At 41.3% G+C, this 17,713-nt stretch overlaps 1 protein-coding gene across 1 annotated transcript in view; it reads left to right on the top strand.

Annotated features, from left to right (window-relative positions):
• LOC126187846 (prion-like-(Q/N-rich) domain-bearing protein 25) overlaps window positions 1-17,713 on the top strand; it is a 150,383-nt gene that overhangs the window by 119,671 nt on the left and 12,999 nt on the right. Inside the window, exons 10-11 of the mRNA XM_049929157.1 lie at window positions 675-800; window positions 7,768-7,893. Coding sequence (XP_049785114.1) covers window positions 675-800; window positions 7,768-7,893 — 252 coding nt within the window. The remainder of the gene's footprint in view (window positions 1-674; window positions 801-7,767; window positions 7,894-17,713) is intronic.

Here is a 17,713-nt window from a genome sequence, read left to right as displayed (position 1 = left end):
ACGACCGTATGTTGCATGTCCTGTACGGTCCTTTCTGAATACAGAAAATGTTCGACTGCTGCCCTAGCCAGCACATTCTCCAGATCTCTCACCAATTGAAAACGTCTGGTCAATGGTGGCCGAGCAACTGCCTCGTCACAATACGCCGCTACTCTTGATGAACTATGGTATCGTGTTGAATCTGCATGGGCAGCTGTACCTGTACACGCCATCAAAGCTCTGTTTGACTCAATGCCGAGGCGTCTCAGGGCCGTTATTACGGCCAGAGGTGGTTGTTCTGGGTACTGATTTCTGAGAATCTATGTACCGAAATTGCGTGAAAATGTAATCACATGTCAGTTCTAGTATAATTTGTCCAATGAATACCCGCTTATCATTTGCATTTCTTCTTGATGCAGCAATTTTAATGGCCAGTAGTGTACATTCCTCGGATTTGAAAAAAATGTCTAACTGCTGTATTATCGATCAATAAAAAAAACATTTAAAAAGATGTTACAAGGAGAGTGAGTCTAACGTTGACTTAATAGATCGAGGGTATAGAGTATTAGCAAACACACAGTGTATTCTTCACTGACACGTCATGCAAGATATATGAACACATTCTTACCGCTAGTACGATAACAATGCATGTGGAACGAGAAGCCGAAAGGAATGCAACGGTTAACTATTTCCAGAACTGGGCGATGAATGTGTGTCGTACAGCGAATGCACCTCTTTGTTCGAACACTCCATCTGCAGCGGTGGCCGGTGCGTATGCGGTACCGGCTACCTACAAACTGGGCCAACAGTCTGTTCCGTGGGTAAGTACCTGGCACAGCGCTGAAACACGCGCCGCAAGTTATTATTATTATTATTATTATTAATAGGACTAGTGTAGTTGGTACAAGAACTTCATAGTTCGCAGATTAAGTACTATGGCAAATAATTCACCTAATTAATAAGATATAAATGTACAATATTTGTTTCGGAGCTGTTGATGCCTTCAGTCTAAAGAGTACTGTGATTCAAAACTCCTTGGAAGTCTATCTTGTGCTAGTCGTAAACCTCCTAAATACAGCACTCAACATGCATTTAAACGTCCTTAGTGTGTCAATATTTGATCTCCCACCACACTTTTACTCCCCCTCCACAGACACTCACTCCCCCCTCCCGCCTTAATCAATTTAACTATTTATTTTGCCTCTCGCTGCGTCCAGTGAACCGATCCCTTTTTCTACTCGACTCATGAATTTCTCTTCTCCTTTATTCTATTTAGTGTCACTTTATTAGTTATTCGTTATATTGATCTTCTGTAGTAGCACATTTCAAAAGCTTACATAGGCTTCTTATCTGTATTGTCTATCGCCCACGTTTCACTTCCTAACAAAGGCTGTACACCAAATAAACACCTTCAGATAAAACTTCCTACAGCATACATTTATATTTGATGTTAAAAAGTTTCTCTTTTTCAGCAACGCTTCTGTTGCTATAACCAGTTTTGTATCCCCTGTCTTCGGTCATTGTCAGTTATTTTGCTGCAGAAATACCGAAACTCGTCTACTACTTTTAGTGTCTCATCTATTTTCCCCCAGCATCGTCTGATTCAGTTCCACTACACTCTATCGCTATTTTTTTATTTTTGTTGATAGTTACCTTAGAATTCTTTTCAAGAAGTTATACATCCAGTTCTACTGCTCTTTCAATTTCCTTGCTATCTCTGACAGAAATACGCCATCGGCAAACTTAAAAGATTTTTTTTTCTGCGTCGCACGGAGTAGTCACGCGGCCTCAGGCGCCTTGCAACGGTTCGCGCGGCTCCCCCCATAGGAAGTTCGAGTCCTCTCTCGGACATGGGTGTGTGAGTTTTCCTTGCCGTAAGTTAAAGTTAGACTAAGTAGTGTGTAAGTCTAGGGACCGATGACCTCAGCAGTTTGGTCCCATAGGAACTTACCACAAATTTCCACTTTTTTTTGTTTTGTTTATGCTTACTGAAATTTAGTTCCGTTTCCTAATTTCCCCTTTGTTTGTATTCGATGTACCCAAAATGATCCACAATAGTAAATATATTTAGTGTCTTTAGAACCAAAAAGCGAGAAACTGCAAATGAAAATTAAGGTTTTGTCAGATTTTATGTACTGTATAGTCTGAATTTAGCTTGAAGACCGTGTAAATTTTTGTAATGAGACAAAGACATTCTAATTTCAGGAGTCGGTCAGTTATTGATAGGGTATACCCAGCTAAATTTTTATGTATGTTATACAGCTCTGCAGTAGCGCGTTCGATCACAGGGGCGTTTTCTCGCTCTACGAGAGAGAGGGCTTATAGACTTACCCAACGTTGCGAACATTTCCAAAGATGACTGTTTCACTCTGTACTGCTTTTACGGCAGCCTGATCAATATCGACTGCTCGAAGTGCTTATACCTTTCGTGCCCGCGTTTAAATTAGCAACCAACCGCTGGTGAACTCACTGCTATAATGGAAGTGGGTTTTGTGCTTTCGTGTCGTCTTAACCTTTATTGTGTAGTTTTCTTTGTTTTCGTGTCACAGTGAAAAGGTTGCACTACCAGTATTCTTTTTCAAGAGAGGCGAAATGCCTGAGAGCAAAAAGGTATTTACAATTTACACAGAAAAAGGCTACAATGTGCATAAATAAGATGGTATTAGATAAGTCTGCTATAATTAAAATTACTTCAACAGTGAAAAAGTCAGTATTACGTGATAAGGAAAATAATTTTCGATGTTATATGTCACGTATCGAGCAAATAAGATACAGGGGATAAAACAAAATATCAGTTATTGTGTTCTAGATATTGTTTGTTGTGTATTCTATATTTTATCGAGCAAATAAATGTGTATGTTGGGAAATGTTTCGACGCTACTTTTCATGTTTTTTCTGTTCTCAGGCGTGTAGAGAATTTACCACACGGCTTTCGACAGGAAAATTCACTATTAATTTTGATTTGCTCATCATAAACCCTATTACCATAGCTTGTTCGTACATTTCATTGAAGCTGTCGAAACACAATTTGGCGACGTCGTGTAAACGAAAATGACCATTCGAGGCAGGCGACACTCAGTGCAGGAATCATACGGCAGAGGCGCCGTAGTAGACTCATCTGTGTTGAGTTATAAATGAGACAAGAACGTCGATCGAGTAAAAGGGGCTATAATCACGCGGAGTCAACCTCGATAGCTGAGTGGTCAGCGAGACAGGATGCCATGCAAAGGGGCCCGAGTTCGATTGCAGGCTGGGTCGGAGATTTTCTCCGCTCAGGGACTGGATGTTGTGTTGTCTTCATCATCATATTATCCCCATCGACGCGCAAGTCGCCGAAGCTGCGTCACCTAAAAAGACTTGCACCAGGAGACCGGGTGGCCCTAGCCACACGACATTTCATTTCATTTCATCACGCGGTAAGGGCGACGCATTTGTTGGGTCAATATAGACGAGTGCTTGGTAGCGTAAAGGCGAGTGAGGCAGAGAATCGTGGAGAGCTTGCGGTGGACTAGGGGTGCCGCTTTCTCGCCGGCCGGAGTGGCCGAGCGGTTCTAGGCGCTTCAGTCTGGAACCGCGCGACCGCTACGGTCACAGGTTGGAATCCTGCCTCGGGCATGGATGTGTGCGATGTCCTTAGGTTAGTTAGGTTTAAGTACTTCTAAGTTCTAGGGGACTGATGACCTCAGCAGTTAAGTCCCATAATGCTCAGAGCCATTTGAACCATTTTTTGCCGCTTTCTCGACTTCGCTATGCGGATGCAGTGCTCAAGAATAACAAATGGTTCGGTCCGCAGCTCGTGGTCGTGCAGTAGCGTTCTCGCTTCCCGCGCCCGGGTTCCCGGCTTCGATTCCCGGCGGGATCAGGGATTTTCTCTGCCTCGTGATGACTGGGTGTTGTGTGATGTCCTTAGGTTAGTTAGGTTTAAGTAGTTCTAAGTTCTAGGGGACTGATGACCATAGATGTTAAGTCCCATAGTGCTCAGAGCCATTTTTAACAAATGGTTCAAATGGCTCTGAGCACTATGGGACTTAACATCTGAGGTCATCAGTCCCCTAGAACTTAGAAGTACTTAAACCTAACCAACCTAAGGACATCACACACATCTATGCCCGAGGCAGGATTCGAACGAGCGAGCGTAGCGGTCGCGCGGTTCCAGACTGAAGCGTCTAGAACCGCTCCACCACACCGGCCGGCAGTATCCCGACAAATGCAGGCAGATGGTATCAAAGTTGATGCCAGTAGTACAGTATACAACAAGACGGCAAAGATTCAGGTGGTAGGCGGTGGAACTCAGTACAAAGGCAATCAGCTGTGTGTGGTGTCAGTGTGTGTGTTTGTGGCTTTAATGTGGATAGGAAACAGACGCCTTTAATGAAAGTGCGTGTTGTCTACATAAACCAATATTTGGCACAATGAAACGTGGAAGACACTTATCTCAAGATGAAAAACAAATGTGACTCTCTAATCGTCCAATCGCCAAGAAGTTGAATCGTTCAAGTACGGTGACCGATAATTTTGTGAGATTGGGCGCACGATATGGACGGAACGGTAAACATGGTCTAAGTAGAAAATTATTTGAGGTATCAAAACAGTTCCTTTTGAACAAAGCAATGGCCATACAACGCTATTATTCTCAATCTGTTGCTGATTTATGGTTGTCATTAATTGGCACATGTATACGATACATTTTGTCCCATGACAGCATCTTGCATTACATGAGCGACTTCAGAAACTTGCTGTAATCCCAAAACATAAACGGGCTTGACTGGAGTTTGCTGAAAAACGTATGTTGCAAACTTCAGAATGGGATAAAGGGATTTTGAGCGATGAGAAGCAGTTTAATTTGGATGGGACGGATGGGTTTCAATGTTATTAAGATGATCTGAGAACAGAGCAGCAGCTAAGAATAAGCAGAAATTTTGGAGACGAAAGTGTTATGATTGCGCTGTGGGCAAATCATGCATTGCTTGGCTGAACGCTAGAATGAACTCTAATATTTACACAGACATGCTAGAGACGAAATTGATTACAATGTATGAGTACCTAGCGAACGAAACTCTGATGTTTGAACAAGATAGTGCATCTGTTTATGTTCCTGCTGCCACCAAAAAGTGCTTTGAAGATAAAATCTCGGTGTCTTGCCCTGGTCTGCACGTACCATGGATATGAATACCGTGGAAAACCTGTATGCAATACCTGACGTGTTTATCACAATGGAAGGCAATTTGAGGCCGTAAGTAAGCTGAAAAGTGCGATACGAAAAAAGTGGGTGACAATTCCACTGCAAGAACTGCAAACCCTAGCAAAATCAATGCCGAGATCAATTTTTGAGGTAATTATAAAGAATGGAGTTTGGACAAAATACTAACAATGCAATAACACAACAGGACTCTTAGTGCCTTTATACCAATTTCCATCCAGGAAAAAATTATGCAGCTACATCATGATTGTTTATGTCTTACATGCATCTACTACATTCATAATAAATTCGGTACGGTGTGCTACAATTATTGTATTGTTACTTTAGTAGAAACGCTGCCTATACACAGATTTCCACTACTGTACATTTTTCATGGTTGCCAAAGAATTTTTCTTAATTTTTATTTCTCATGACGCGTTTCGGGTTACCCCGCCATCGATCTGAGACATAACGATACAATGTAACGTCGAATGGAGAAATGTACATTACAATGAAGCAATGAAGCTAGGTAACATACCTTTAAGATCCTTACACAGTATCTTTTCACTTATAATCATTCCATAATAACATTAGTGCCAAAATTTGCTCAGAAATAACAATGCTTCATAAAGTAAACAATCTTTGCCACTACGTGGGGTTAGCGACAGTCAGAATGCCTATGACAACAGATATATCTTAGGAGTGTCAGCGTTTATTAAAATTACTTGTATTATTTAACGTCAATTGTATAATATAATAAATTAGTGCAGAAGCCGTAGAATATAGAATCAACTAACACGTGGTACATCAAATCACAAAAAATTACGCACTTAAAATTTGATAACACGGGAACATGGATATTATTGGAATTATGTAGGACCTCTGTCAAATACAGCCCAGTGACAGAAAATATTTGTAGTCTGTTTAATCTGTTATTACATTAACATTACAATTTACCGAACAAATGCTGTACATTTTTAACTAAACTCTATTCTGGGAAATATGTTCTGTACAACTTACCTAAGAACCACTTAACAGTAGATGTTTGAAGATAATACAAGCAATGCTTTAACAAGCCATGGAGGTGCACAGCACATTCAGTGAACGACAAAACACATGAATTGTAAAATATGAGAAGTAGGGAACTGGAGGATTTTTTGCGACAAGCAAATGAGATGCCGGTTCTTTATGTAAAGTGGTGTGTAGAGCTTGTGGGAAAACATTGAAACTTTACAGCACGTATTATGTAACATTCGACATGTTGCAGTTCTCATCCACTTCCCTGAAATTTCGTTCCGCCTGTACTCATTTTTTGGTGTAATTGGAGCTAAATATTATTTATACCTGTAATAAGTGTTCACATTCGCAGATATGCCTTTGTCATATGCATTTTGATACTGTTACTAACGCCGCCTAGCGGCAAAGATTCTTTACCTCATAACATGTTGTACTGCCTGAGCCAGTTTCGTCACTTTTCTTGCATTGGAATGACTATAAATGACAGGATACTGCGATCGATATTAAAGATTTGTTACTCAGCTTCAGTGCTTCAATGTAATGCATATTTTTGTCTTCCGCCTCACATTCTGATCTTATGCCACAAAACTTATAATGGGGTAACCCGAAACACACCATGAGAAGTTAAAAATAAAGAAAAAATATTTGGTGACCAAGACAAGTGTATAATCATTAGTACCAATATGGTCACAGATCCCTTTAAACGCTTTTTGTCTCAGATGATAAAATTGGACTTTCATCACACGTTTTCTTGGAGTTTCAATTCAATTTATTGCGACGATATCCAGAAACTCCGAAACGGGTCATACATATTCAATACCCATGATTGACATACGATGCTTTATAAGCCATGACAATGGAAACTATCGCTAATACTAATGTGGAAATAAAATCTTGAGAATATAGTCAAATAAGAACAACATGAAATAGAAATAATTGAATTACAGTTCTATGTGAATAACTTCTAGCTTAAGTAACTAGATCTTTCACTGTGTGTGTCGGAATAGGTCGAAGTTTGCCGACTAGCTACGACTATTCCTCCATCTAGATGTATTCTTACGACAACATTTTTCACTGCCTCCGCTGGTATGAGCGTGCCTCAGCAAACATTGAGTCTACGCACACCCGTCTGTGTGGCCTAGGCATTTCTTTACTTTGTTTTTATTTTTTATAGTTTCTCTTAATTGTATGTATTCGTGTGTAACATCCTCTATTATGATATAAATCTACATTTTCCTTCTGATCTGTTGTCGTTACCTTGAGATTCAGTGGGTTTACTTAATCTTAAGGACTGAAAGTTGAGCAATTCGTTTTTATTCTATGTGGTATCATATTAACTGTAGTTCTTAAGTTTTAGTCCTTTACAGTTGTTTGCAGATCGCATTCTAATTGCATTCTCTCTCTACCTGGAAACGGGGACGGACACGTGATCAGCGGACCTTCCTCTCCACTTTCATAGATTGCTTAGTTTCCGCATCCTACTCAATGTAGGTGATTGAGATACGGTGCATGAGCCGTTAATAGGAGCACAATAACTCGAGTCGATGCAGTCTAGGAGTGAGTCTTTCATTTGCCCTTTGTCTGTTTTCTAGGTGTGAGCGGCCAGTGTTCCGATAACGAGACCTGTAGCGCTGTCTCTGGAGCCATATGCAACGGAAAAAGGTGTGTTTGCGAGGACGGCTTCACCCTGTCAGCTGCTTCGGATACCTGCCTGCAGGGTAATGACTAAATTCTACGTTACCTTTTTCTCTGGAAATTGTCTTTGTATGTTTGTCAGAACGCGTTTAGCAACATTTCTCAGTAGCTAAGCAGCTGCTTGTCGTGTGAGCGTAATATTCTGCAGTGATGTATAACTCCTTCGTGTTAATGCAGTACAACGCTAAATGTGCCGGGGTTCTGCAACCAACAAAAATATGCGAATAGGCAGCAGTCTACAACTACATCTATATGGCTAATGCGCAGATCAAGCCTAAATGCCTAACAGAGGGTTCATCCAACTTCCTTCGCTCTAATTGTCTGTTATCCCTCCCTTGAACAACGTGCGGAAGAAAGAAAATCTAGGTCTTCGCGTGCGAGCTTTGATTTCCCTTGTTTTATTATGATGATCATTTCTCAATAAAATATTTTCACATTCGGAGGAGAAAGTCGGCGACTGAAATTCCATCACAACGTGTTTATTTTAATGGCATCCACCTCAAATTGTGTATCACGTCCGTGACAGTCTCCTCGCTATTTATCGATAGTAAAAAAGTGCTGCTCTTCTTGAACTTTCTCGATGTACTCTGTTAATTCTATCTGGTGAGGATCCCCCGCAGCGCAGAAGCACTACAAAAGAGGATGGACAAACGTAGCGTTGGCAGTCTCTTTGGTATATCTGTCGCATCTTCCAAGTGTTCAGACAATAAAACATAATCTCTGGTTCGTCTTCCCCACAACATTTTCTATTTGTTCTTTCCGACTTAAGTTCTTCTTAATTGCTATTCCTAGATATACAGTTAAATTTACGGACTTTAGATTTGGTTGATATATCGTTGTAACCAAAGTTTAGCGGATTAGATTTAGCACTTATGTGGATGACCTTATACTTGTCATTATTTAGGGTCAGTTGTCAATTTTCGCCATACAAATATCTCTTCTAAATCGTTTTTCAAGTCGTTTTGAGCGTGTGGTGACTTTATTGGGCGATAAACGATAGCATCATAGCATCATCTGTAAACAACCTAAGACGGCTGCTCAGATTGTCTCCTAAATCGTTTATATAAATTTCAGTGAGAGCACATTCAAAATTTGTGGTGTTCTTCAAGTCTGGTTGACACAAAAGTGACGGGCAGGTGATTTTTGGAAACGTCCCCACGGGTTCGTATCATCTACTTTTGGTTTTGATGACAACAGCGGCCCTTCGTCTCAGGGTATCAACGAGACGCTAGATTTTTTGGAGAAAAATTTTGATTCTTGAGCGCTCGGTACAGCATTAAGTTTCACGGTTCCTATAATAAAACTATTTCCCTCTTGTTATGTCCCTCCCACTGTTGTTCTTTAATCTGGAGGCAGAACGAAGCACACAGTACACCAGTACACCCGCACTCAGACATTCATCCAGATACCTAATATTAACAAATGCAAATTTAGGTAATGCAAAACAGAAATATCTCAATTAGGAGCTTCAGCGTTTTGAAAATAACCTCTAGCCAGTTGCACAATAAAGTTTTATCAAACTTTGACCAATGTTTCAACAGTTTTAAAAAAGTCTTCTACAGAAGTTATTGTATCTAAGAACAAATACTACGAGATTATGTGTGGAACAGAGATGGTATAATTACAATAAACAAAATTACAGAAAAAATTTATAAATAATTTTAGTTTAGCATACTCATGTAGATTCGCATATTATCTATATCTGATATTGGTATCGTTGACTCTCTCTAGTACACGTGCCGGACATCCACTTAATGTCCATTTGAAATACACTCCTGGAAATGGAAAAAAGAACACATTGACACCGGTGTGTCAGACCCACCATACTTGCTCCGGACACTGCGAGAGGGCTGTACAAGCAATGATCACACGCACGGCACAGCGGACACACCAGGAACCGCGGTGTTGGCCGTCGAATGGCGCTAGCTGCGCAACATTTGTGCACCGCCGCCGTCAGTGTCAGCCAGTTTGCCGTGACATACGGAGCTCCATCGCAGTCTTTAACACTGGTAGCATGCCGCGACAGCGTGGACGTGAACCGTATGTGCAGTTGACGGACTTTGAGCGAGGGCGTATAGTGGGCATGCGGGAGGCCGGGTGGACGTACCGCCGAATTGCTCAACACGTGGGGCGTGAGGTCTCCACAGTACATCGATGTTGTCGCCAGTGGTCGGCGGAAGGTGCACGTGCCCGTCGACCTGGGACTGGACCGCAGCGACGCACGGATGCACGCCAAGACCGTAGGATCCTACGCAGTGCCGTAGGGGACCGCACCGCCACTTCCTAGCAAATTAGGGACACTGTTGCTACTGGGGTATCGGCGAGGACCATTCGCAACCGTCTCCATGAAGCTGGGCTACGGTCCCGCACACCGTTAGGCCGTCTTCCGCTCACGCCCCAACATCGTGCAGCCCGCCTCCAGTGGTGTCGCGACAGGCGTGAATGGAGGGACGAATGGAGACGTGTCGTCTTCAGCGATGAGAGTCGCTTCTGCCTTGGTGCCAATGATGGTCGTATGCGTGTTTGGCGCCGTGCAGGTGAGCGCCACAATCAGGACTGCATACGACCGAGGCACACAGGGCCAACACCCGGCATCATGGTGTGGGGAGCGATCTCCTACACTGGCCGTACACCACTGGTGATCGTCGAGGGGACACTGAATAGTGCACGGTACATCCAAATCGTCATCGAACCCATCGTTCTACCATTCCTAGACCGGCAAGGGAACTTGCTGTTCCAACAGGACAATGCACGTCCGCATGTATCCCGTGCCACCCAACGTGCTCTAGAAGGTGTAAGTCAACTACCCTGGCCAGCAAGATCTCCGGATCTGTCCCCCATTGAGCATGTTTGGGACTGGATGAAGCGTCGTCTCACGCGGTCTGCACGTCCAGCACGAACGCTGGTCCAACTGAGGCGCCAGGTGGAAATGGCATGGCAAGCCGTTCCACAGGACTACATCCAGCATCTCTACGATCGTCTCCATGGGAGAATAGCAGCCTGCATTGCTGCGAAAGGTGGATATACACTGTACTAGTGCCGACATTGTGCATGCTCTGTTGCCTGTGTCTATGTGCCTGTGGTTCTGTCAGTGTGATCATGTGATGTATCTGACCCCAGGAATGTGTCAATAAAGTTTCCCCTTCCTGGGACAATGAATTCACGGTGTTCTTATTTCAATTTCCAGGAGTGTACATAAGTGATAGCTCTCTACATTAGGGCTTTATCTTTAAAAAATTTTAAATACCAACATTTGACAATGGATGCAGCCACGTGAAGTGTGCCACATCAAAGCTTAAATATAAAAGGTGACATCAGATCCTATGGAATGTAGATATGCCAAGTACAGAGCTGGTGACATGTGTCGACTGGCTGAAGAGCAGAGGCACTAACGTCAGGTCGCCTCTGGCGGTGGCAGGTGGCAGCGTGGGTGATTTCACTAATATATATTATTAACAGAATTAACATATTAACTAAGTAGTTGAAAAGATGGAGATGGGAGGCGGGTAAAAAAAATTGTACCATCAAAGTCATATGGCTTATAAAGAGCCCAAACTCAGGTAAACATAGCAAACTCTTTAAAATATCTTCCAAAACGCACAAGAAGCACTTCCCCCAAGCGGATCCTCTTTGTCCTGATTCCTTGCCCCCATCTGCTCCTTTTCCTCGAACATATCCGCGTCCTCTACACCTCCTACTGGCTTGCTCCCCATCTTCCCCTGGTTACTCCTCTCCTCTCCTCTCCTCTCCTCTCCTCTCCAACCCGCACTCTCTGCCACGCCTTCACCATTGTGCCCCCCCCCCCCTACCCTCCATCTCTACACCCTTCATCTCCTTTCCCAAGGTGGCTTCCATTGATGCCCTCTCTCCCTCCATTTATCCCTCCTAACAACTCTGATCCTCACCTCCCCCTCCATCACTTTGTCCTTTTCCTAGGCTCCCTCTCCCCCATCTTCCATCCTGTTTTTTCCCGGCCTACCCTCTCTCTGACTCCTTTCTCCCTCCGAGTCCTTTTGCTTTCCTCTCCACTGCCTTCCCCACTCCTTCTCGCGTCCGTCTTTTTCTATGTCCTCTCCCTCCATCGGCTCCCCCCCCCTTTTTTCGCCCTCATTGGTCCGGGTCCTCCTCTGCCCCCCATCTGCCGTTATGTCGCCTCTATAGTGCTGTTTTAAGTGAATGCTCAGTGTTGTGCGTCCCCTGTCAGTTCTGTGAACAGCCACCATACTGTCGCCAGTTGTGTTCTTTTTTTTAAAAAAAAAAGTTCGCGTGCAAACAGAAACCAGAATGTCACTGTCAATTTTTTTTACAATGTCACCGTTTTATCACCTGTTTTTATTGTTTGTCTATATTCACATTATCTTTTTTAACTTTTCTGTAGGCTGTAGAGATTCCGTTACATTGCTGCGAGACACCTGCCCCCCTTGAGATTCAAAGCAAAAACGCATCAAGGATATATCGACATTGTATAAGGCAACAGTACTGATGCTTTAAGTATACCCCTGACGTGAAGGAACACTGTAAATGGACACACTTGACGGAGAAACTGAAAATATTTAAAGGAAAATGTAAACACAGCAGCTATCAAATGTGTGGTATTTTAAAAAGTTTTAAGACAATGCCTTACAGAGTAGAGCTACTACTTTTACATCATGTCTTTTAAATGATTATTAAGCGTTATACAAGCACATGTACTAGAATGAATCAACGACTCCCACATCGAATGTAGACAATATGTAGTTCTATATGATTATACATCACTAAAATTATTTTCACACATTTCCTGTAATTTTCCTTATTGTAATGACACCGTCTCTGTTTCACATACAATGTCGTAATATTTCTTAATAGGTACAATACATTCCAAAGACAGTTTTAAAACTGTCGAAACCATGGTCAAGGTTTAATAAACACGTATTTTGCTACTTGGTGCCATATTTAAGATCGCATAATTTAATTAGTTGTGTTACACTATTGTCAGAATATTTGTGTCGTATTTTAAGAGGCTGAATATTATTTGATTGCACGGTAACGAAGCTAATGAAATGAACAGCCTCTGTGAATGAAGTTATTGTTGACACATGTCAGTGGATACATACCCTCTCGTTAATATGTATGTTCCAAGAAGTAGACTGTACTTTTGAGATTTGGCTGATTGTAGAAGCACTACAGACTACAGAGTCACTGTTCTTTTGAATCAAGTATCCCACTAATTGGAAATGAGGCAGAGGGTATCCTATTTGCGAATATATGAGAGAGGATTTCCAATTCCAGCGTTCAATGCTAACCAAGGGAAACTTCCAAAACGTCTTGGGCACAATTAAAAAAGATGGTAACTATTCAATAACAACAAAGTAAACATGAGAGGTATTGATTTCAGTTCAGTTTCAATGAAGTTGAGAACTTACAGAATTCGCATTTACATTGCTTTCTCTGCGCACACCATCACAACTTCGATTTGTTAGTTCCCTTGAAAAATATGTTTCGGTGTCCAAGGGTGTGTGAATGAGAGCGTCTCCTACCTGACGTCGATCCATAATGGCGGCTGGCACAGTATCCTTACCTGCATTGTAATTGTATCCAGTATGTCGACACTTTTTCTTTAATTTCACAAAATTCACAGTTGAAATTGTTGCTGGTGCTAACAGGCGATGGATTGATGGATTGCTGTCTTATAGAAGTTCATGGGAGTAAGATCGTACGCCCAATTTGAACGAAGGGTTATCGTTAACCGAGTATGAACCACAAAGAATAACACGTACTACGCCCTCACAATTTTTCCTTACTTAGCACTACTTGTATATACGACGTTTCACATAGTTCTTCCTTTGAACAAGAGCACACCATAGACATTGTAGCAGCTAACCAGCTGAATCCCTTTTTCTTTCTAAACATTACCACTCGTTGTTGGTCAGAGTGCGCTCTCTTTACACTACCTACCGCACCGATAAACAATTCTCAGCGTCCTCTAATTTTTCGTACCTTTAGACGACTTTACAGCCAACAAGGCCAACATATTCCATTACTATTATCCCTGACCACACTATCATTCAACTGTCCTCATCTCCCTGTTCCTCTGTATTTACATAAATATCAATTCCTCTGGGTATACCACGTATAAGCTGGAAAATAAACATTTACGGTATTTCCTACATAAATTGACATGCTTTGTAACACAGATGACACTAATAAAGGAAAAGAAAAGAACCTGAAAATAAGTCACACTATCTCAGTTCATAACATGGTATATGTGCTGAAGAAGATGGAGGTTTTCTTAAAAACATCTCATATTATTTGTAATCCCGATAGCCGTGATGTGGCTGAAATCTGAGTGTTATATCGAAAATTGTATTAAAATTATCTTAAGTCTAAAATCTTCTTTAAAAAAAGACAGTTATCATTTTCAGTAATGTCTAGTTTCACCATGAAAGTGCAATTAAACGTTTGTAAATAGTATTTCCGAACACATTCCGTGTTAATTACTAGTTGGATAGACGCTACTTAGGTGTAAATTATCCGAGCTATAAACTATTAAAAATCTATCCAAACAACAATGGTAGCACACGTTTTCTCAAAACAAAACAACAAGTAACTCATTCTTCTGTCGTTATAACTCTGAACCAGTACAGAAACACAGAATCTTCACGATAGTGTCGGTTTTGTTTACACACATCCAAACTCACGTCCTTGACAAAATTAGTAAATTTCTGAAATTACGTTTAAATCTTCTTTCGAAATTAATTTAACTTTGAGAGAGAGATGTGGAAGCTGTTACATGGTAGAGAGCATGGGAATTTGTTGCAAATCTTATAGAAAATACGAGTATTTCCACAGGGTGGAGGCAGTTTTAGTGGGAAGAACAGTGGAGAAATTGTAGAGACTCTCCCCTCGAACTGCAAAATTTGCAGAAGGAACATTTTGAGGAGCAGGAAGCGAAAATTTGTGGTCTTCAGGAGCAACAGGACGAAGCAACAAATGACCTATTCAGGATCAAGAGGGACAGAGAGGATGAGGATGGTTGGGAAATGTAAATTGTTAGGAAGGCAGAGATAAAGAGAATGCGATCTGGTAGTTCTATTATAAACACTAAAAAAAGATATTAACCATTGCTAGAGTTAAGTGCAGAAGAGGCCCGAATAGGACTAATAGCAGGAATGTGCAGCACATCTTAACCACGAGCAGAGAGCATTGAAACGTGCAAAATGGTAGGCAGAGGAAAATACTGCTGCTAGGTAGAAGCCAAGGGGAGGCGTAGGCCGTCAGTTAAAGGAAATCTTGAGGGCAGGTACCGGACCACCAGCATATTCAAACAAAATGTAAAGATTAATCACGTGATAGAGAACTTAAGGTCTTTATGTAAGGATTTTTCGAAACAAGGCCATATATAGACAGTGGGTGTGGAAAGATACAGTTTGGACGTAGAGCGCATGAGATTGGTGGTGGCCTAGAGAAAATAGCTTCCCTCATTCGAAGCATGTATGTAAACTTTGTCGAGCTGTTCCGCCGTCAGGGGTTTCTGAGACGGATTAACGTAGGGTTAAAATAGCGCTGATGGCAGCCGATGTTTCTCTCGTACTCGTCGGGACAGTCGATAGGTAGTGTTTCATAGGCGTGGCCTGCACCTAAATGTGACTGGAAAGGGAAGACTGGCACAGCTGAGACATGAAAGTATACGGATTGGCTCTTGGCTGATACATGGTCAAATAGCTGTTTTCATCGGAAGGGGAAGTAAATCCAGACAACAGGCTCCCCCTCACTCAGTGTAAATAAATCTGCAGTAATACTCGCGAAATAGATGGTGACAAACCAGATAGCACACTTACTGCATGTCATAAAGAAAGAAAACCAATGGAAAAAGTAACATGGAACGTTGGAACGTTGCACAGACTTAACAGTCCTTCCTGACAACAAGCAATCAATAAGAAATAAAATACTACAAACTGAAGTTGAACTCCGATCTCGGAACTGTGCAGTAGTTTGTGTCATTGACCACGTTCGGGACACGGAAATCCCACATGTAGCATTACTGTTGAATGAAAGGACACACTCTGACTGTAGGACTAATTCAAAGTGTGGAAGATCATGCATTTATATCAGAAAAGAACCAAAATATAAATCAAGACATAATCTTAATACAGCAAGTGAAGATAAACACTTTGAAATATAAGCTAGTGATTAACAAGGCTTGATATCAACAAGAAATTGTTTGTGTATCGGTCACTCACAGAAGTGAGGACAATTGGATCTATCATTGACCTCAGGTCCGCAAAAGACATTAATCAGATATCAAAATATACGATTTTCCAAGGGAACCAACAAATCACAGTTGTGGTCACGTGTGTATAGAAACCAATGTAAATGATAATTCTGTGAGTTCCCAACTTTACTGAAACTGAACTTTGAAAAGACGTTCCCAATAGCATTCACATCAATAGCAAAGTCTCACAAAAACAAATGGATAAAGCAGTTATAAGGAAGTCCTCCAAAACCCTCAAGTACCTCAAATCCATAAAAAAAGTGTCATATTGAGACAGATTCTTAAATTTTCGCCACTTCAAAAAGATTCATAGGAGGTAGCCGATTGGTGGAAAAATATCATTTAATTACGAAATTGTATACCATACAAAGAATAAAAGCAAACGAACAAGAAACAGGAAGAGACAAACAGAAGCGTAGTAATATTCTGATAATGGAGAGGGGATAGAGTGATCCAGATAACTTGAAAGACTATGTGAATGAGAATTTTTCAAGCATTGCAGAGGAATTACAGAAAAGTCGCAATAACAAATAAAATACTGTAAATAATTGTGCACTATATGCAATAATGTTATTACCAATCACAGAGCACGAATTCAGTAGAACTTCACAAAACCCACAAAAAAGTCAGTAAACTTAGATACAGTACCAATACGTCTGCTGAAGCAATGCATACTGAGTATACAACTTCCTTAAAAAACATAAAAAATTATTTGCATCAGGGAATTTCTAGAGAATTTAAAAAAGGCAAGGGCTGGGCCTCTGCTAGAGAAAGACAGTATAGAAGACAGAAAAAAATCTGTCCCGTTTCCCTGCTGTGATCATTTTCAAAGATAATGGAATAATGTATGAGAGGTAGATTAATGAAGTACGTGAATAAATACATCCTTGTAAGTGAATGACAAGCTGTGTTCTGAAGTGGTAGAAGTACAGTATCTGATGTAGTAGAATACACAAGAGTAGTACCTGATGCTGTTGACAAGAATGAGCATAACAGAGGCGAATTCTTAGTTATTTCAAAGGTTTTTGAAACTGTTGACCATACGATTCTATTAAATAAGGTAGAATCTTTGGGAATAAAAGATATATTTGATTACTGGTTCTAATCATACTTAGTAGATTGAGTACAAAGAGTATAACACCAACCTCAAGTTTAAGCTTTTAGTGAAACACTTTTCAGAGCTAAATGCATTACATGGTAGCATATTAAAGTCAATACTGTTCCTGAAATACATCAATGATTTTCTCAATAGTGTAAGTTATCCACGGGGTGGTAGGCACCTCGCCACGGTTCGCTCGGCTCCTCCCAATTGGAGGTTCGAGTCTTCCCTGGGACATGGATGTGTGTGTTGTCCTTAGCGTAAGTTAGTTTAAGTTAGCTGGGAAAACAAATGTAGGATGCTCACAGTTGATTCATATGCAATAAAGTGACATTGAACATCAAAAGCTATGAATTTCAGGTTGCATAGGAAAAATGTCACCGTTAAATTTACTGTGGATGGTACCTCTAGAGACTGCATAACGAACACACAATTTCTAGCTGAAGTGGTGTGAACACACAAAGTACATTCAGCTCTTAGCCACGTAATT

The sequence above is a fragment of the Schistocerca cancellata genome, chromosome 5 (assembly GCF_023864275.1).
Source record: "Schistocerca cancellata isolate TAMUIC-IGC-003103 chromosome 5, iqSchCanc2.1, whole genome shotgun sequence".
Classification (NCBI taxonomy): Eukaryota; Metazoa; Arthropoda; class Insecta; order Orthoptera; family Acrididae; genus Schistocerca; species Schistocerca cancellata.
Note: the sequence above shows the minus strand (reverse complement) of the source record. Positions and strands in the feature narration are given on the sequence as shown.